The 19806-nt window shown below is 54.2% G+C and overlaps 7 protein-coding genes across 7 annotated transcripts; 4 read left to right on the top strand and 3 right to left on the bottom strand.

The window, feature by feature from the left end:
* Positions 1-184: 184 nt before the first annotated feature.
* On the bottom strand, positions 185-1939 carry N7474_000972 (uncharacterized protein; the record flags this gene model as incomplete). The annotated part of the gene is made up of 4 exons (XM_057192387.1): positions 185-432; positions 500-582; positions 699-878; positions 1518-1939. The coding sequence occupies 4 exons, from the start codon at positions 1937-1939 to the stop codon at positions 185-187; spliced, it is 933 nt and encodes a 310-aa protein (XP_057057340.1).
* A 501-nt stretch (positions 1940-2440) lies between these two features.
* Positions 2441-5726, top strand: N7474_000973 (uncharacterized protein; the record flags this gene model as incomplete). Its single annotated transcript, XM_057192388.1, has 9 exons — positions 2441-2722; positions 2787-2930; positions 2981-3363; positions 3422-3629; positions 3682-4286; positions 4335-4366; positions 4425-4717; positions 4783-4861; positions 5032-5726. The coding sequence occupies 9 exons, from the start codon at positions 2441-2443 to the stop codon at positions 5724-5726; spliced, it is 2721 nt and encodes a 906-aa protein (XP_057057341.1).
* Positions 5727-6325: 599 nt separating this feature from the next.
* On the bottom strand, positions 6326-6679 carry N7474_000974 (SUMO family protein SMT3; the record flags this gene model as incomplete). Its single annotated transcript, XM_057192389.1, has 2 exons — positions 6326-6382; positions 6461-6679. 2 exons carry the CDS (start codon positions 6677-6679, stop codon positions 6326-6328), a joined length of 276 nt encoding a protein of 91 aa, XP_057057342.1.
* A 457-nt stretch (positions 6680-7136) lies between these two features.
* On the top strand, positions 7137-11228 carry N7474_000975 (uncharacterized protein; the record flags this gene model as incomplete). Its single annotated transcript, XM_057192390.1, has 9 exons — positions 7137-7187; positions 7253-7265; positions 7315-7424; positions 7763-7897; positions 7950-8190; positions 8241-10265; positions 10322-10649; positions 10707-10834; positions 10888-11228. Coding segments are annotated over 9 exons (3372 nt in total), but the record flags the coding sequence as incomplete, so codon positions are not given.
* Positions 11229-11450: 222 nt separating this feature from the next.
* Positions 11451-12381, bottom strand: N7474_000976 (putative urea hydro-lyase/cyanamide hydratase; the record flags this gene model as incomplete). The annotated part of the gene is made up of 2 exons (XM_057192391.1): positions 11451-11659; positions 11802-12381. 2 exons carry the CDS (start codon positions 12379-12381, stop codon positions 11451-11453), a joined length of 789 nt encoding a protein of 262 aa, XP_057057344.1.
* Positions 12382-13115: 734 nt separating this feature from the next.
* Positions 13116-17402, top strand: pmcA (putative P-type calcium ATPase; the record flags this gene model as incomplete). Its single annotated transcript, XM_057192392.1, has 1 exon — positions 13116-17402. The coding sequence occupies one exon, from the start codon at positions 13116-13118 to the stop codon at positions 17400-17402; it is 4287 nt and encodes a 1428-aa protein (XP_057057345.1).
* Positions 17403-18078: 676 nt separating this feature from the next.
* Positions 18079-19026, top strand: N7474_000978 (uncharacterized protein; the record flags this gene model as incomplete). Its single annotated transcript, XM_057192393.1, has 4 exons — positions 18079-18170; positions 18235-18466; positions 18544-18648; positions 18700-19026. The coding sequence occupies 4 exons, from the start codon at positions 18079-18081 to the stop codon at positions 19024-19026; spliced, it is 756 nt and encodes a 251-aa protein (XP_057057346.1).
* Positions 19027-19806: the final 780 nt, after the last annotated feature.

The raw sequence follows: 19806 nt of genomic DNA on the forward strand, positions 1-19806 counted from the left end.
TTGCTGAATGATCGGTGCTATATCTTTGAATTCAAGTTAGTCTACGTTGAACAGGCAGATGTGTATACCACGGGAATTTAGGACGCTCCAAGTCACTAATAATATATATTCCGGCATGGATACCTCCTCGGAGGACTAGTCTCACCCAAAAAAACCAACTAAAAATAACTAAAACCTAACCCCCTCACTTAGGGTCATCGCCCATGACCGTTTTCTTAACGAGGGCGCCGCAAAGCCCAGCTAACGCTTTGAGAGCCTCTCGTCGGCCCTCTGCAGCGGCGGCCGGAGGACGAATCCAGGCTGGGGGAGGATTGGGGACACTCCATCCAGGAGGGAGCGGCACTAGCCGGACGTCAGTGCTGGGAAAGAGATAGAAATTTTCCCTGTTCTTCTCGGGGTCTTCGGCTTCAAGGAGAACTGAGAGGCGGCCCGCTTCATCATTATCCAGTGTTGTTAGCGTGGCCACTAGTATATTGGGAGCTCCCATGAACTATTCTACCTTGGCCTTTCTGCTTCTTCCGCAGCCACTCGTGCGTAAGCGCCGTCTGAGGGGAGATGCCGGCGGCGGCGGCGTAGTAGGCGCTAATATCATGAGATTTTCAGCCAAGATCTAAGAGTAGGGCGGCTGAGGAGCACAGCGATGTTCGAAACTATTCAAAGCGCCATCTAAAGCCACAGCGATATAAAACAGAACTTACGGACGGAGGCAGAGCTTCAGGAAAAGGCAAGCCAGGGTGACAAAGATGATGCCGGCAATCACCGACATCAGAATCCAGAACCCGAGGGGCATGTCGGCGGCGGCCATAGCGGCGGTGGCGGTGATGGTGGGAATGGTGCGGGTGGTTCTGACGCAGGTGACGTTGGTGTTGATGTTGATGCTGATTGATCCAGGTGGTGCTCAGGGGGTGGTAAAGCTGTTAGATACACACAGAGGTCCGTTCCTGGTAAATCACTAGATGACGTCCGTCGCTTCCCAATTAACGACGAGTTACATCTATTCCGTTGCACTTGCCCATCCTATGAGCTCTGTGCCTTGTTGCTTTCTCTTCAAGCCATTCAGAGCTTCAAATAACGAATGATTACGATGCCCTCGGATTCAAGCAAGGGCGAGGTCTTAGGAGGTTTAGAGATCAACTCGATACTATAGCAATACAGAAATTCGGTATCTCCTAGTCTAATTTTCAAATGCCTAGCTAGTCAGGCGTAAGCAACGATTCTACCGCATCCAGGATTTATTCCATCGACTAGGCTTCACGAAAAACCCATCTGTCATCTTCAAAAGATAAGCCGGGTTCCAGGATCGAAGGCTTTCGCCAAGTTCCTTTTCGGCCTTCTGCTTCTCCTCCGCCGAAACGTCAAATCCTCGGTAATGAGAGCAGCACCAACAATCCCAGGTACAGTGTCCAATTCCTTTCATCTTTTCAGAAGTCAAATAGCGTTGAGCACAGCATCCACAACCTCTGCTACAGCATCCGCCACGATCTTTGCAGTCCTGGATCAGCTCGTGTCGCATATACCAATCTGGATTCCGCCTCAAGGAATCATAGTTCTGTTTCAATGGACGCTCGGGGATCATTGACTCGGCAATATAAAGCCGATGCTCCTGAAGTCTATATTTCTTTTGAACCTCCTCTAACTCCGTATTCAGTTGAGCGAACTGAATCTGGTGGACTTCGATGCTGGACACCTTTTTTAATGCTTTCATCTTTTTCTGTAGCATTTCTATTCGTTGGCCTGACACTCGGAGAGCATACTCGTTGCAGATGATAGAAATGAATAGCTCACGGTCGTACTTGAACGAGCCATATTGAAGGCGTCTATCGAGGTCATGTTCCACATACTCATATTCTTCTGGAGTCCAGTATTGATCTACTGGCTGGAATTTCCGGCCTCTGAATAAATCAAAACGAGAGCGTTTGAACATGTCCTGAGGTGCCATTTTTGAGTGAATGATGGCGTCCAGCAATGCATGATTTTCGATACGGGAAATGAGTGGCCGATTTATAAAAGGCAAGAAATCTTATGACGAGTGAGTGATACTTCCATGAGTTTCGTTATCTAGCAGGCCGCCGCCTAATAATGATTCCAAACCCGTGGTAGCATCTCAGTACCCAGCTAATTTAGGTAAAGTGGAAATCCCATGGTCAGACCTGGTCCCATCAGTCAAGAAACATTTGTAAATAATATATTATAAAAACTACATAACAGTTTGTATCGAGACTCAACTACGATTAGAATCATGTAAGGGTCGGCTACTAAATGGCGCTTAGCCTAAGTACAACCGGGCTTGGCGCCTCGTGCGCCGAACTGTGGAGAGCCGAGTTCGGACAATAGCCGACTCAACTCGGGAACTTGCTGCTTGCCCGACTGACGTATTTATTCCTTCGTTCAACGACAACCAGCAGGCAATTGACTGACTATATGTTAAGTCAAGCTTAACATGGCCCTGCTCCACACTCTGCCAAGACGGGCGCCCGCATGGCGGCTGCCGGCGTTGGCGAGACGCTTCTCAACCTCTCCCCGCCACGCCAACTATGCGGACACGCTGCCCAATCTCAAGATTGGCGCCCACACGAGGGTGCTCTTCCAGGGATTTACGGGGCGACAGGCTACGGCTAATGTGAAGGAGTCGCTGGAATGGGGCACGAAGATCGTCGGCGGTGTCAAGCCGGGGGTTGAGGGCGAGCACCTGGGCTTGCCGGTGTTTCCGTCCGTCAGCGCTGTATGTGTTTGGTGCCGGGACTAAGGATGTAATCACGACAGATTGAACTAATTTTTATTTTCAGGCCCAGCAGAGAGCCAAGCCCGATGCCTCGGCCATCTATGTGCCCGGTAACCAAACGGCAAAGGCCATTGAGGAAGCCATTGAGGCGGAAATTCCGCTGGTTGTGGCTGTGGCCGAGCATGTTCCAATCCATGATATCCTCCGGGTATGATTTATAGTACCTTCAGTCATGCTCTCCTAGCTAACTCATGTCAGATCCATTCCATGTTGCAAACGCAATCTAAGACCCGTCTGGTCGGAGCCAATTGCCCGGGCATCATCTCTGCCATTGGTAAGTGCCGAATTGGGTTCCAGCCGCTGCCATGCTTCGCGCCCGGGAACATTGGCATTATCGCCAAGTCGGGCACTCTCAGCTACGAAACCGTGGCCTCGACGACGCGGGCAGGGCTTGGACAGAGCCTCTGTATTAGTATGGGCGGCGACGTGTTGGCCGGTACCAATTTTGTCGATGCTCTTCGCATTTTCGAACATGATCCTGATACCCAGGGGATTATTCTTGTTGGGGAGATTGGTGGTGTTGCAGAGATGGATGCTGCGGAGTGGATTCGAGATTATCGGAGGAGGACTCCCAACCCGAAGTAAGTATTCTCACTCTTTATTCTGAATACAGAGAAGGTTCATACTGATCCTGTTTAGGCCTATAATGGCTCTCATTGGCGGATTGGAAGCTCCTCCTGGGCGCATCATGGGCCATGCTGGTGCTTGGGCTGCTCCTGGAGAACCGGACGCACAGACGAAATACCAGGCCCTGGAACGTGCCGGAGCAGTCATGGTCAATCACCCGGAGAAGTTTGGTGAGGGCATGAAGACTCTCCTGAGTAATGGTGCTCGGCCGGGCACAAGTGTACGTTTTGGTCTCCTTGCTTCCACCATCAATATGCTGACATGACTGGCAGCCTCTCTCGGGAACAGGCTCGCAAAGACGAGGTCTGCACACCCTGAGGCGAGTTATCCCATCCCCAAAGTCAACCACCCAGCAGAGACGCAGCCTGTACATCAAACAATTCCAGGCTCTGGAAATCCTCAAACAGAAAGCCGTGCTTGTGAAAGACACACCGGCAGCACCTTCTGATAAATCTATTTCGATTACGGTCGACCGAACTGCCTTGTCACCATGCATCATTGCCTCTCCAACTGCAGATTTCGACTCAACTCAGTCCCGCAAATTCCCATTCAGTTACACCCAAACCAACTTTGTAAATAGCCCCGTCATTGCCGCAGTGGCCTCGCACTTGGGTCTCCCGGACTCGGCACACAGCAAGCTGGCAAGCCTGGTTCAAGCACTGTGGGAGATCTTCACGGAGAAAGAGGCTTTCGTGCTGGAGACTCGGGTGGACATATCGGCCACTAGTGATATGGAAGTTCACGGCGCACGGTTTGGCTTTGATGATGCTGCATTCCGCAGCTCCGGTCGCCAGGAAGAGATCCATCGTCTGCGGAACACGGCCGAGGAAGTTCCAGAGGAGGTTGAGGCTGAGAAGGACGGGATTGTATACGTTAAGTATGAATGCTCTACTAGTCCATAATCCCCCGGTACTAACCGTAGCAGGTTGGAAGGCGAAGGCAGTGTCGGCACGCTGGGTAAGTTTTCCTTCGCCTGATACCCCAGTAACTATAGCGACTAATAGAGATGATATAGTCAACGGAGCCGGCCTAGCCATGAACACAGTCGACGCCCTAACAATCCACGGCGGCCACTGCGCCAACTTCCTCGACACGGGCGGCAAGGCCACCTCAGAGACCGTCAAGTCGTCGTTCCGGATCATCTGCTCGGACACGCGCGTGAAGGCGATTTTCGTCAACATTTTCGGCGGGTTAACGCGCTGCGACATGATCGCCGAGGGTATCATCCTGGCATTCCGGGATCTGGATATGAAAGTGCCGGTGGTGGTACGGTTGCGTGGCACGAATGAAGAAAGGGGACAGAAGATGGTAAGTTTTTTGTTGGTCTTGTGTATGTCATTTCTTGCTCGACTCATCTGATTGTGCCTGTATAGATTGCCGAGAGTGGACTGCCGCTGCATGCATTTGATGGATTTGAAGCGGCCGCAAAGAAGGTGATTGCATTGGCCAAGAGTACATAGTTAGTTCGTTAGACGTAGAAAGGGTCCCAGGTTACATATAGATTGCAATCGCACCCCTCCCTCCTCGTGCCCCAGACAGGGTTGCCTCAGGTGTCTATCCCCGGCCCGCCTTCTCCACGATCGCCCGAGTCTGACGCCATTACTCTAAATCTTGTCTTCTAGACCCTGTCATCTCTACCCCGGCCCCCAATCTCTTCACACCACTCTTTTTGACCCATCCTCTTCTTCACCTATGCCCTCGCCCGCCCTCCCGCACCATGTCTGACCCCCGAGCCGAGCTGCAATCTACTCTCCGCAGCCTATCCATTGGCTCCAAGGGTCCTGTGCAGGACATTCCACGGCCGACCCCGCCCCGATCCTCCATCGCCGGGTCCGCAACATCAACCTCAAAGCCCAAAAAGCCTCCCAGAGCAGTCGCCGACTCCTGGGAAGACGAGGCGGAGCTCTCCGCCGACGACAACGACCTCCAGTCACCAGTCGACGGTCCCTCGTCTTTGTTCTCACGAACGATCAGCGGCGAGGGTCCGCTCGATCCCCCGCCGACCCCGATCTCGCCCCAGACGTCTCAACCCGGAGCGGCGGGGTGGTATTCCTCGTCGCCGACCTCGGCTGGCGGGTACGGTGCTGCGCCGCAGTCGGGTGGCACCTCGAGGCGGCCGGAGAAACAGACCGCCGTTGCGGGACGATTGATTGCCGGTGCGTTAGGGATTAGGGCACCGAAGCGCACGGAGGAGCAGAGGTCGTATGACCGTGCCGTGAAAGAGCAGGAGATACGGAGGCGGGAGCGCGAGCGCGAGGAGCTGGCCAAGGCGAAGGAGGAGGAAGAGAAGCTCAAGTCGTCGGTGTGGAATGATTGATTATCGTTTGGATTTTAATTTTGCTTCTACTTTTGCTTTTTACTTGCTATTTGGGGGGCTTGTTTCTCTCCTTCATTTCTCCTTTTGTTCCTGTATAGGCGCTGCTACTGCATGGTTTGATTGGCCTTTGGAAGGGATCGCTACTGGGAACGGTCCGGTGCGCTGTTGGTTGGTTTACTGCTTCTTTTGAACGCCTTCGGGCCCTTGTGAGATGTATTTATAGACTCTGGGCATTTGAGCCCGGTGCTTTCTGTAGTGCTGAGTGAATGACTCCAAGTGTCTCTTTCCGGTTGCTGGAACTAAAGGGGTTACAGTATGTACGAGGTAACCATTCGACCAGAATGAAAAGCAAGACACAGAGTCCATAATGTCTACACCGTATATCCAGTGTATGCGACCGACTGTCCGAGAGACCAGAGAGACTTTCTTTAAATTCGTTGACTCGTTAAAAAAGCAGCATCAACACCCCGCGAGACACACCGCCGACAAAAGAACCCAGCGAGTCCGTTCGCACTTGATACATGTAGGATCATCCAGTGCGCTCACGACGGTTCGCCTCGCAGATGCTACACTCCCCATGTGTGGTGAGGCGCAGCGCTCTAGCCTCCGATCTGCTCCTGGTGGACTTCCAACGTGTCGCCATCAGCCATGTCGAGCTATAAAAATTGCCAAGTTAGTTTCTTCTCGAGACTTGAGATCAACGCAAGGAGACAGGGAGAAAGAAAGAGACATACCGTGTCAGGCGTATCCTCTGGCCGAACGCGGGTGCCGTCAAAGAGGAAGCGAACGGTGGCAATCTGCTTGCCCTGGCGCTCGCAGAAGGCATCCATCAGCTTCTTCAGCTGGGTGGACCGCTTGATCTTGAAGAAGACTTCGTTGTGGTTGTCGGTCACCTTGATGTTGAGGTGCTGGGTCTCCCCGGGCGCTGAGCCCTTGTCTCCTTCTTCGGTCATTTTGGCTGAGTCTGTGGCGGGTCAGAGATGGTTCAGGTCGCGGAGGCGCGTGCGATGCGATGCTTACGCGGAAACGAAGACGATGATTAGAAATGCGCGGGGCAGAATCAAGTGGCGTTTGCGACTCTTGAGAAAATGGTCAGTTTGGAGGTCTGGAGGGGGATTATTTTGGGGATTGGAGTACTCACTGGGGACGATGAGTAAAGCAACGATGGGGGGAAAGACAGAAGTCCAAGAGGCGAGTTTGGAGAGAGAAGGAAGGAAGGAAAGAGACGAGGTTGAGCGCGAAAGAGGGAAGATATCAGGCCCGGATAATCTACTTTTTCCGTGCCTGGTTGGCCGGATGCTGCAACTCCCTTTCTCTGTGATCTCATTGTTGCCTTTGTACATTTCTTCGTGATGGTAGGAGAATTACTCTGATTGTCTCACCCATCCACACACTGACCGGTCGCCGCAGGGCAATCTCAAGCAGGATCTGGCCCATGATCCTCCCTGCCACCCGCGTGCGGTAAGTGTTCACTCTCCTCTTTTCTATCGGTCTCGGACTGACCGACTGACGTGACTCTCTACCAGTGCGCCATCCAAGGTAATTACACCTCTCAATAGACCTACCAGACCATCTCTGACCGAGACAGACTGCCTGACCAAGAACGGCTACAAGGAGGACAAGTGCCAGGCACAGATCGATGCCCTGTATGAATGCTGCAATGCCTTCTACCAGGCCCAAGGGGACACGGCGTCGACCGTGAGCTGTCCCAAGGCCAACTTGTTGCGACTGAAGATGAGGCAACGGGCGAATAATAATAATAATAACAACAATCATAGTTGAATGAATGTACCAGTGCCTACAAGCTGAGCCCCCATGAAGAGAGAACTAGGCTAGTTGTAAGAACTGGCGAAGCTGCTCTAAGACAATCTTGAGCACGCTGAGAGGCCCCAATGGACCTGAGCAAACATGGAGTAAATTTTCGCTCCGAGACTCTAATGATTGCCTAATGACATTTGTGGAAGAAAGAAAGAGGAAGAGAAGCGGAAAATGAGAAAAATATGTGCCCGAATCCCCACTAGACCCGATCGCGTTAGTTCGTTCGCCGGCCAACCAACGCGCTCAACAACGCAAAAGAGACAAACACCACGACCGACTTTCTTCATCAACAACATCCACCACCCATGGCGCCGCTGACTCGCTCTGCGGCTTCGGGCCCGAATGTACGCCAGGTCAGTATGCTGCGATCACTGCTCCAGCTTCCTGCTAATGGCTTCCTCACAGGCTGCCCGTGCTCCGGCCAAGGCACAGGAAGTTATCGACATCGATGACGACGAGGAGTCCGTCGAGGAAGACGAGGACGAGATCCTCGGCGATGAAGAAGAGCAATATGAGGACGAGGACGAGGACGAGGAAATGGACGAGACGATGGACGACGTGACCGGCGACTCGGACGCGGGATCCGGCGTCCCTCTCCTCGAGCCCCGTCTCAAGTCAGTTTCCGGCCTGCTGAGCAAAACTCAAGGTAGGTTTGCAGAATCTCTTGGTCGCATCCTCAAGACTGACCGCCACCAGGTTCCCCCGAGCTGTTTACGGCCACGAGCGCCCAGGAAGCATTGCAACCCCTTCGCCGGACCGCCGACCGCGTCACTCGCCAGATCGAAGCTTTCGCGGACAAACTCGATCAATTTAAGCGGAAAAACACGACAGATGAGTTCCAAAAAGTCCAGGCAGCGTACAAGCTCGTGGAGGGCTATCGCGACCTAGCGCAGAACGCCATGCAAGACATCCACAAACAACAAACCCTGAAGCGAGCCAAGATGGGGTATCGGTCGAGCGGGTCGCACGACACCAAGACCGAAGAGGAGCTGCAACGGCTGCAGCTGGAGGTCGACACCTGGCGCCTCTTGCTTAATCTCATCAGTATTGACGATCCCGCCAGCCGGGCTGCTTTCAAGGAGGGCCGGCAGGCGGCCTTCCAGAATCTCCACCGGTACTCGTCGGACCGCGAGGTCTGGGAGGAGTTCTTGGCCGCGGACCAGTACGGACTCGAGTGCGTGGTCGCCATGCGATGGCTGGAGGAGACGGCGAAGACCGGAAACCAAGATCTCGACCTGCTGATCACCGACATGGAAGCTCAAGCGGAAAGAGGCCAGGGTTTATGGGCGCATGGATGGCTCTTCACCAAGGAAGCGATCAAGGGACATAAACGCCTGCGCGCGTGGCCACAACCTCTGGATCCGAACGAGCCGGGGGTCTCGCGTGCTCTGCAGAGCAGCGACAAGCAGAAGCCCTTGATCACCCAGCTAGATCCCGACGCGCTCACTCGGCAAAAACAGGATCTTCAGAAGCAGGATGAATTCTATGAGCGCGCCACCTGGATGACGTGCTGGAAGATGTTGAGACAGGGCGAGAACTGGACCAAAATCCGCGACTGGGCTCGGGGCCGCATGGAGAATTGGAGAGCAGTCAGCCTGTGTGGTTCCAGCGTGGACGACACTCACGGTGTCAATACTCGAACGCCCGCCGATGATGGCATGACTCGCATGATGAATAGTCGCTCGAACGAGTCGTGGCGTGCCGCCTGCTCAGCCCTGACGCGCAGCTCCAACACGGATGACTTCGAGCGTGCCGTGTATGCGCTGCTCTGTGGTGAGACCGAGGCTGCCGCCAAGGTCTGTCGGAGCTGGGATGACTACCTCTACGTTTACTTCAATCGCGTCGTGCTGTCGCGCTACCAGGGATTCTGCAAGCAGTTCCAACGGAAGCTGAGCCATTCTCCCAACACACCTGTCGCCTACAAGCCGGAACCGGCTGGACACACAGACCTGCAAAAGTTCCTCCAGTACCTGAGGGGCAATGATCAGGTCGGCGGCGAAGCGCGCAACCCCTTCCGCAATCTCCAAGCCGCCATCTTGAGCAAAGGATACGATACATTTTTCTCGGCCCTCGCTCACGCGATTTCTCAAGTCAGTGCCAACAAATTCGGAGCAGCCTCCATCGTTCCGGAGTTGGCCCGTGAGCCAGTGGATGAGGCTTTCCTCATTGCTGCCGAAGACGAAGAGGCGTTGAAGATCGCTACTCACATCTACGTGGCCGTCAGCTCCCTTGGATACGCTTCCTCAGACCCTCAATTCTTGGAGATGGCGTCGGTGATCGTGGCCGGATACATTGCGAATCTGGAAGTGATGGATCTCTATGACCGCATCCCGCTGTACGCGTCTCTCCTGCCGACAAAGATGGCCCATAGCGTCTTTTCGAAGATTTTGATCGATATTGTTGATCCCACTCAGCGGAAACAACAGCTCCGGCTCATGCAGAAGCACGGCATCGATGTCGAGGCTGTCCTCGACGTTCAATGGGCGTGGCTGAGTGCAAAGGTGTCTACCATCGAGCGCGCCAGTGCCGTGACTGGGTATTCGCGGGTGAAACGGCAGAAAGATGGTCTCGTGCTGAACGCTGTCAAGAAGGATCTGATTGGGACGGACATCACCGACGAGGACGAAAAGATGATCCGCAGTCTCGAATGGGTCCGCTCGTCGAACAATCAATTCCTCAAGATCGCCGAGCGTTGTGCTTGGATGTACCGGAAATTCTTTGGTATGTTCCCAGACAACATGTGTTTGGTTGTCTGATGATGCTAACCTGTTATATAGTTGCTGGCAAACTTGCCGCTGCTCGTGAATTGGCTCAGCGTATGCCCATGGGCGAGATCTCGCAGGAGACTTTCGGGTCCGATATTTTCCAGTTCCCGCCCCAGGAAGACGACTCCGGGGAAGGGTCTGTCCCGGCCAGTCCGACTAAGTCACGGAAGAACAGCGTTCACCGACGGAGCCTGTCGGGCTCCAACGGCGCTGCACAACCGAAGCCGACTGGCCTGTATGCGACCTATCTGCGATCTGCCAAGACTTCCGATCTGGAGTCTTTGATCGCTGGATTCGACACGCTGGAACAGTTTGCCGTTTTGCATGAGCAAATCTCCAAGTGAGTGTCCTCTTCGTAGTGTGGCCGATGCAAACAAAAGCTCATCAATCAATCCAGGACAAAACGCCGTCGAGACTCCGGCACTCTTCAGACACTTTTTGGCGACATGTCTGATGTGATGGCGGATATCGAAGTCAACATTGGATGTGTGGTCGAGGACGACTGGCTGGCTGAGAGCCCCGACAGTACGTGCATTTCTTTCCACTTCACGATCCTCTCTAACCCTGACCGTGTGTAGCCGACGAAGAAAAAGACTTCGAGTACATCCGCCGGACCTACCTCCCAGAATTGCTGCTCGACTATCACAACGCGTTGTACTACGCCAGCAACACCCTAGGGGAAGGGAATCTCCTCATGCAGTGCATGACCGTTTCGATCTGGATCGCCAGCAAACCACATCTGACCCGCAGCTTCACCGAATCGAAGCGCATGGCCGAGCTGGTCGAGGCGCTTGCGTGTTCCAGTAAGGCGATGGTGCTCGACAAGACGATGAAGGACCGCCATTTGGAGTCTGGGCAGTACCCTTTTATCTGGCAGGTCAAGGCGGAGGAAGAGAGTGGCAGTGAGGTGCCACAGTAGCCATCTATCTCTCTTGTGTGTTGTGTTATGTTGTACATTAGCATGGGTTTATCAGAACTGGGAGGAAGAACCCTTCGAATTCGATACGAATACGAGTGGGAGAGAACATCTATGATAGGAGAGAAAGACAATTGGCATCAATCTCAATGGACTACAAATACATCATCTCTTTCATAGCTCGTGTCTCATCGTCGCCTGTCTGCTAGTTCGTTCACCTATCCACTACTCATATGGCTCCATCAGCGTATTCGCCAACACCTTGGCTGGAAAAGCCTCCTCGCCCAACGCCGTGGTATGCGCCCACGGCTTCAGGCCATTCTCACGCCGAATGGTCGCCGCAAAGCAGTTGCTCCAGTGGTGGCGCGGGAAATGGGCGCAGACGTCCTTGATCGTGTCCCGGTGGACCAGATCGGCATAGGTGCCCGTGTTGTCTATTCCGGAGTGGTTAATGATCAGCATCCACCGAGATTTGTTTAGGTTTAGCTTCCCGGCATTTCTTCCCCTTCTCTTCTCCCTCTACAAATATACATATTTCCAGGCTATAGTGATGATTGGCGGAAGACAAGTACTTACCAAAGATAGTCGCCAACTGCAATAGCTGGCCTAGTGCGGTAATCTTCCCGACCTCGCATAAATCCTGGTGTCGGATAATAGCCTCGACCACGCTCTCGGCCTGGTCGCGCGACGCCACACCTGCCGGAGCTCCGCCCTGGCCATTTCCGCCGTCTCCGCCGACATTGTCGTTGGGATTCTTCTGAAGCACATCCATAGCAAGCAGTCCCCCAAAGAACTCAAAGCTCAAATGCGTTGCGGTGATGTTCTCCTCTGTAGTTCCGATATCATGCAGCACGCACGCCAGGAAGTATGTTTCATCGGAAAATTGCCAGTCTGCCTGTGCCGCGAACCGGTACTGCTTGATCGCGAGCCCGAAGTGGTACACGCGCAGCGAGTGGTTGTATGTCGGCTCGGGGAGACGCGCTTTGGCGTAGCTATTGATGCGCTGCGCCAGTGGTGTGTTTGGGATTGGGGTCGAGGTGACGGGGATTGGGCTTGGTTGGCTGGTAGGTGCTGGGTAGGCGGGTGTTGACGTTAGGAGGGTTGTGGCAGAGGCGGGGACGGAAGTGAAGCCGTGGGTGGTTATGGGGTTGGGCATTGTGGTGGTAGTGATAATGGTGGTGATGGTGGTTGGGTTGTAATTGGGAAGAAGAGGTGAGGTGAAGCAGGGTACACGCAGCGACTCTACAGGTAGGAGATGGTGGCAACGAGGATGATGATGATGTTGTGAGTTAGTTAGGACTATAGATTAATAATAGCGAGTCCAGACTGATGATGATTCTTCATCCAAGGAGAAGTACTAACTAACTCTACCGGACTGTGGTAGAAGAGGTTAATAGTGACTCCAGTAACTAATCATCTGTGGATCCAAGCCGGATGGGTCGGGCAGTGTCGAGGGTCTTGGCAATGAGGCAGTGCAAACGCTATGAGCTTGTCTTGGGAGACAGTCCTCGTGAGGAAGATGGAAGCCATGAATGATTCTATTGATACTCAAGCTGAAGGGAGGAAAGAGTTCAATAATCCACTAGCTAGTGATCACTGACTGTCTTTTCCAATCCCTGTGCTTGGTGCTCCTACTCTCGTGGCTGGAGCAAAACATCGCCCGATCGGCACAAAGGGGTTGACCTCATCGGTTTCGGCATCCAAGCCTTCTCTTCTCCCTTTTCGCCCTTCGTTGCTCCTCACTCTCCCTCTCTTCCCTCCCATGGGACCTATCTCTACCTCTCTCCCTCCTGCGTCCTTCCAGCCACCTCACTGCCGCGCGACTGCTATCTCCATGAGCGCGAGGCCAGCGGTAGATGAGTCGGCGTGATCTGCGATCCTTTCTTCACCATGTCCGACTCGCGAGCAGAGGACGACGAGCCAATCCCCTCTCCCTCCACGCCGCTGCGCCGGGAACGGGCCCCAACCATCACCATTGACACGTCCGCCGTGAGCACCCCGGATACCGCCCACCCACCGATCCAGATCCTCTCGGGTCCGCCACCGGCCTCGCTCCAGCTCTCCACAGACAATGTCGATGCCACCGACACGAGCGCCCTGCTCAACAACGGCAATGTCTCCCCCACCGACATGCGGTCCCCAGGATCCATCCGCTCCAGCGCCTCGTTCGAGAACCCACGTCGCGAATCGAGGGACCGAGAGAGTCGGCCAACCTCGCCACATAATATCTCCTCGCCCAAGACCAAGGCCCCCGAGACACATTCCAATTACCTCGCCGTGCCCGGGACGCGCTCGCGCGGCAATTCGTTAGAGTCCGAGGACACCAGCCAAACATCGAGCACTTACGGCGGAGACACCTACGTGCAGACAACATCACCATCTGATACCACCAAGTGTACAAATGTCGATGACGAGGACGCACTCAAGCCCGATCCGGACCACGAATCTGATTTCGTCGTGGAGGATAACAAGTTCGCTTTCTCGCCTGGCCAACTAAACAAGCTGCTGAATCCCAAGAGCCTGGGCGCGTTATACGCTCTCGGTGGACTGCGCGGGTTGGAAAAGGGGCTACGGACGAATCTGCGAAGTGGACTGAGTGTGGATGAAACGGTATTGGATGGGACAGTCGACTTTGATGATGCGGTTTCGACCGCTCCAATGCCCAAGTCGGCTTCACCATCACCAACCTCGCCCACTGGGGACAACCGGCCAGGGACGGCAGGAACACATAAGGATAAGGCGCCACACCAGTTTTCAGATCGGAGACGGGTATATGGCGATAACCGATTGCCGGAGAGAAAAACGAAAACTATTTGGGAGCTGGCCTGGATTGCGTATAACGACAAGGTGCTTATCTTGCTGACCATCGCTGCTGTCGTTTCCCTTGCTGTGGGAATCCCGCAGTCCATCCATCCGAAGAACGGCGAGCCGGGTGTGGAGTGGGTCGAAGGCCTTGCGATTATCATTGCCATTGTTGTTGTGGTTGTGGTCGGTGCTGCCAACGACTGGCAAAAGGAACGACAGTTTGCCAAGCTCAACAAGAAGAAAGAGAATCGACGGGTCAAGGTCATGCGGTCCGGGAAGACGGAGGAAATTTCCGTCTATGATATTCTTGTCGGCGATGTGATGTACCTGGAACCGGGCGATATGGTGCCTGTGGACGGAATCTTTATCGACGGTCACGATGTCAAGTTTGATGAGTCTTCTGCGACGGGCGAGTCAGATCTTCTCCGAAAAACCGGTGGTGATGAGGTCTACAAGGCGATCGAACACCACGACAACCTGAGAAAGATGGATCCCTTTATCGTGTCAGGCGGCAAAGTTTCCGAAGGCATGGGAACGTTTCTGGTCACTGCCACCGGTGTTCACTCGTCTTACGGCCGGACGATGATGTCTCTCCAGGAAGAGGGCGAAACCACCCCGTTGCAAACGAAGCTGAACGTGTTGGCCGAATACATTGCGAAGCTTGGTCTCGCCGCGGGCCTGCTGTTGTTCGTGGTGCTTTTCATCAAATTCCTCGTCCGACTCAAGTCCATGGACGGCGGCGCCGACGTCAAAGGCCAGGCCTTCCTTCAGATCTTCATTGTGGCCGTCACCATCGTCGTCGTGGCCGTACCTGAAGGCCTACCACTCGCGGTCACGCTTGCTCTCGCTTTTGCCACGACGAGGATGATCAAGGATAACAACCTGGTGCGCTTCCTCAAGGCGTGCGAGACCATGGGCAATGCCACAACCATTTGCTCCGACAAGACCGGAACACTCACAGAAAACAAAATGAGCGTTGTTTCTGCGACTCTCGGCACATCTTCGAGGTTTGGGGACAAGCGTGGTGGTTCATCCGATCAGTCGGGCGATGTTTCTGCTTCTGAGTTCGTGTCCACACTTTCGTCGCCTGTTAAGGACCTCCTACTCAAGTCGATCGTGCTCAACTCAACTGCCTTCGAAGGCGAGCAAGAAGGTGTGAAGACGTTCATCGGATCGAAAACAGAGACTGCGCTTCTTTCCTTCGCCAGGGAATACCTAGGTATGGGACCACCGAGCGAGGAGCGTGCAAACACCAAGCTTGTGCAGATGTTCCCGTTTGACTCCAGCCGCAAATGCATGGCCGTAGTCATCCGGATGGAAAATGGAAAATATCGCATGCTGGTGAAGGGTGCCGCAGAAATCTTGACTTCCAATTCTACTCGCATCTTGCGTGATCCTACCAATGACCTGTCCGAGGTCTCGGTGGACGATGAAACCCGGACCTCGCTGGAGAACATAACGGAAACCTATGCGTCGCGATCTCTGCGATGCATTGGCCTGGTGTACCGTGACTATGAGCAATGGCCACCCCGTGGGTTCCCGACCCAGGAAAACGACCGTCAGTTGGCGGTTTTCGAACCTCTCTTCAAGGACATGACGTTGTTCGGCATCTTTGGCATCCAGGATCCCGTCCGACAGGGAGTTGCCGAAGCTGTCAATGTGTGCCAGCGCGCTGGAGTGTTTGTGCGGATGGTGACAGGTGACAACCTCACGACGGCCAAAGCCATTGCCCAAGAGTGTGGCATCTACACCCCCGGTGGTCTTGCCATTGAAGGCCCTCGGTTTCGCCGGTTAAGTCCACGTCAAATGAACCAACTCCTTCCACGGCTGCAGGTTATTGCGCGGTCAAGTCCAGAAGACAAGAAGATTCTGGTCAATCAGCTCAAGAAGTTGGGAGAGACTGTCGCCGTGACGGGAGATGGAACCAACGATGCCCAGGCGCTCAAAACCGCCGATGTTGGCTTTGCCATGGGTATTACCGGGACTGAGGTCGCCAAGGAAGCGTCCGATATCATTCTGATGGACGACAATTTTGCCTCGATCGTCAAGGCCATGGCTTGGGGTCGCACTGTGAGCGACGCTGTCAAGAAGTTCCTCCAATTCCAAATCACTGTCAACATCACTGCTGTCGTCCTTACTTTCGTGTCGGCCGTGGCCAGCAGCAGCGAGGATTCGGTCCTCAGCGCGGTTCAGCTGTTGTGGGTCAACCTCATCATGGACACTTTCGCCGCTTTGGCCTTGGCGACGGATCCTCCTTTGCCATACGTTCTCAACCGCAGACCCGAGTCCAAGTCGATGCCACTTATCACTCTGACAATGTGGAAGATGATCGTCGGACAGGCCATCTATCAGTTGGTTGTGACGTTCGTCCTCAACTTTGCTGGCCAGTCTATCTTCCCTTGGGATGAAGGCCATATGCAGACGGTTGTTTTCAACACCTTTGTCTTCATGCAAATCTTCAACCAGTACAACAGCCGCCGCATTGACAACAACCTCAACATCTTGGAGGGTGTCCTCAAGAACAAGTGGTTTTTGGGTATCCAATTCATCATCATTGGCGGTCAAGTGCTGATCGCCTTTGTTGGTGGCGCGGCATTTTCCGTATCGCGCCTCGACAAGGGCTCCTACTGGGCTGTCAGCTTGGTTCTGGGTGCCATTTCGGTGCCAATTGGGGTAGTGATTCGCCTCATTCCCGATGAATTCATCAGAAAACTCATCCCACACCTCTGGCACCGCAAACAGCGCCCCGAAGTTGTTGTTTCGGACGAAGACCGTCGCTACGAGTGGAACCCCGCCCTCGAAGAGATCCGCGACCAACTAGCCTTCATCAAGAGGGTTCGCGGAGGCCGACTGCGACATATCAAGCACAAGCTCCAGAATCCGCAAGAATTGCTGCCTCGCTCACGCAGCAACTCCCGCTCAGCCGATTCTTCCGCGCCCCCCACCCCCAACGACGACAATGGCAGCCCGACTCCTCAGCCAGCCACACCGGAGTCTCGGACCCGCCGCAACACACGCTCCCGATCCAACTCCACATTCGGCCCCGCTGCCGCCATGGCCGGTGTCATCGCTGGCAGTATTGCCGGCTGGTCACCCATCGAGCGCCCTCAAGACATGACTTTCCCATCTGACAGTCCTCACGCGGGCCTAGCCCAGCAAGAAGGCATCGAGATTCACCCAGAAACTGCCGCGGACGACCGCATCCTTAACGAGTACTCTACTCAGTCGAAAACGCCGCCCAGCCAGAACCCGGACCTCGTGCCTTTCTTCGAACATGCGCCCCCGGCCTCGTCGGATCGGGCGCCCTCCAGCCGTGGCCGGAGGTCTCTGTCTCAGCGCTCGAGGTCCAGCCAGAGCCAGTCGCAGGTGTAAACTCTCGTTTCTTTATATTTTGTTCTCTGTTTGAATAGCCATTGCATTCATGGGGGTTGGATGGGTATCCAAAAGCATTGTGTCTTTTTGGACGGCGTTCTGTGTATTTTTCCTTCTTTTCCACCTTGTTTCCTTCATCTCTCTCTGTGTGTCTCCTCGAACATCGGGCACGCTCCTCCTCCCATCACTACATCTCTCTTCGATCCTGGTTTGATTGGTGTACGGAACGGGGAATGGCATTGAACCACAAACCAAGCATAGACTTTTGCCCTTTTCTTTTTCTTTTCACTGCCGCTTTCGCTTTCGCTTTCGCATTGTTGGGGATGGTTATGTACTCGGGGTCTTGATTTAATATCCGTCTGTTTTTGGGCTTCTCGGCGCACACAACAAGGCTGGGGCGGCAGTCCACCTTCACTATTCTTTTTTGTTTCTCTTTTCCTCCCTGGCAATTGTCCGGCTGCATTGTTGATCTCTTTCCTACTATATATCCCAATCGGGACACTTCTTTTATCCTTAAGCTTATCGTTTCGCGTGAAAAAACTAGGGCTTTGATTGTTAGTGCTAGCATATTGCCACTGCCAGTACATGCGTAAATCTGTCTCAAGATACTGAGACAGCTTGTTTCGGAATATCAAAATGATAGAAGTGCCAGGTCCTTGTCATAAGAAAAGAGAAAATGTCGAAGCCCCTCAGTGAGAAAAAGACTGCCCTAAGGCAATCCGATATCCGCCGCGCTCTTCGTCTCCATGGGTTCAACCAATCGGTCAAGTAAATAGTTCGCTGAAAAAAAGAACAACATCAGCGCTGATTATATTAAAGCAAACAAAAACAGGGAGGACCATACCGGCCTAGGCGTTCTGCACAGGGCCCGCAGCAGCAGCCCGTTCAGCTCTCTCAGCAGCTCTCCGCTCCGCTCTGGCCTTAGCCTGTGCCACCCTCCTCACAATCCCCGGGATCTTCTCCGTGATACGGAAAGTCTTCCCCACGCGCGCGCGGACCATATTCACCCGCTCCGACAGCACAGCGGCGCCCTGCATGCGCGCCAGCGCCATCATCCAGGATTGGTATCCGTCGACGACCATCCACATCTGAGGAGTGTTGGGGGGCTAGCATTGAGCGGGTCAGCAATCGCCATGGGCAGGTAGACGCGGATCTCCTCGAGGTCCGGGTCGAAGCTGAACTTGGCCAAGAGGCACTGCCTGAAGGCGTCCCAGCTCATCTGGGCGTGATCCAGCGTGCCGTCGGCGTAGACGTCGCGCTTGTCGCGGAGGAACTCGGATAGCTGGACCGTGCCTAGGCTACGGGACTCGCGGGCGATGGTGACTTTGTCGTTGTGCAGAGCGTGGGGCGCGAGCACAGCAGCCTGGACGTGCGGGTGCAGCTTCTGCTCCAGCTGGTCGACCGTGTACACGTGGTTCCTGATTTGGTCGTGCAGCTTGCTGTTCACGATCTGCTGGGCTGTGATCTTGTTGCGCAGCTTGTCGATCTCGGCCTGCAGCTGGCTCTGGCGCGCCTGGCCGGTGCGGACCAGGCGCACGAGATTGGCCATGTCCGGTATGGTGTTGTGGCGGTTGTATGCGTGCATCTGCTCGACGGCGATCTCGACGAGACGGTTCAGTGCTGACTCGGGGTCGTCGTGGTAGGCACGGCGGATGGCTTGTCCGAAGCGGTGCATTGCAGCCTTGATGGGCTCGCGCAGCCCAATGCGGGCCTCGGGGGTTGAGATCGGGTTTTCGAGGGCTCCAAACTCGCGGACGATGTCGCGCAGACGGGCTGTGACTATGTTCTGCAGGGGGATATCTGCGCCGATGCCCAACGAGTTCCAGTAGCGGCGCTTGGTCATTTTGGGAGGTTCATGAAAGGGGACAAACATGGACGGGGAGACAGAGGGAGAGTGGGCAGGAAGGGAAGCAAGTCAGCGATAGGTCTGCGTGGGTTCATGACTGGGAAGGTTGCGCAGTGTTATGCGCATAGTCTTGTGCGCATAGAGCTAGATGAAGTATAAGATCGGGAAGATAAGGAATGATATTTGTCTGTGTCTTGCTAGAAACAACCTTCATGCCTTGGTGCTCGCACGCTGTATGCCCTGCTTTATCAGGGAAACCAATCCCAAGTCCTTCTTCAACGAGAAAACCGCATGTTCAGCTATTTCTTAAGCCTTCGAGGCCCCAGTAGTGGTGGTGTTGGTGTTGGCTGCGTCGTCCTGCCCAGCAATTGCTGGCTTTTAATGTTTATACCTTTAGCCTTGATACAAAAAGAAAGAACAAACTAGTTACCTAACTGATTCTTGTGCACGATCGTGAAAGTGCAGACCGCAGGAGAGTGAATCTCACCGGGCACATGCGGGTGAGAGTTCTGCATAGTGATCATAGCAGTAACCCAGATGTCTGTTACTTGCTGTTCC

This window comes from Penicillium riverlandense, assembly GCF_028828495.1.
Source record: "Penicillium riverlandense strain IBT 135883 chromosome Unknown utg000001l_segment0_segment0, whole genome shotgun sequence".
Classification (NCBI taxonomy): Eukaryota; Fungi; Ascomycota; class Eurotiomycetes; order Eurotiales; family Aspergillaceae; genus Penicillium; species Penicillium riverlandense.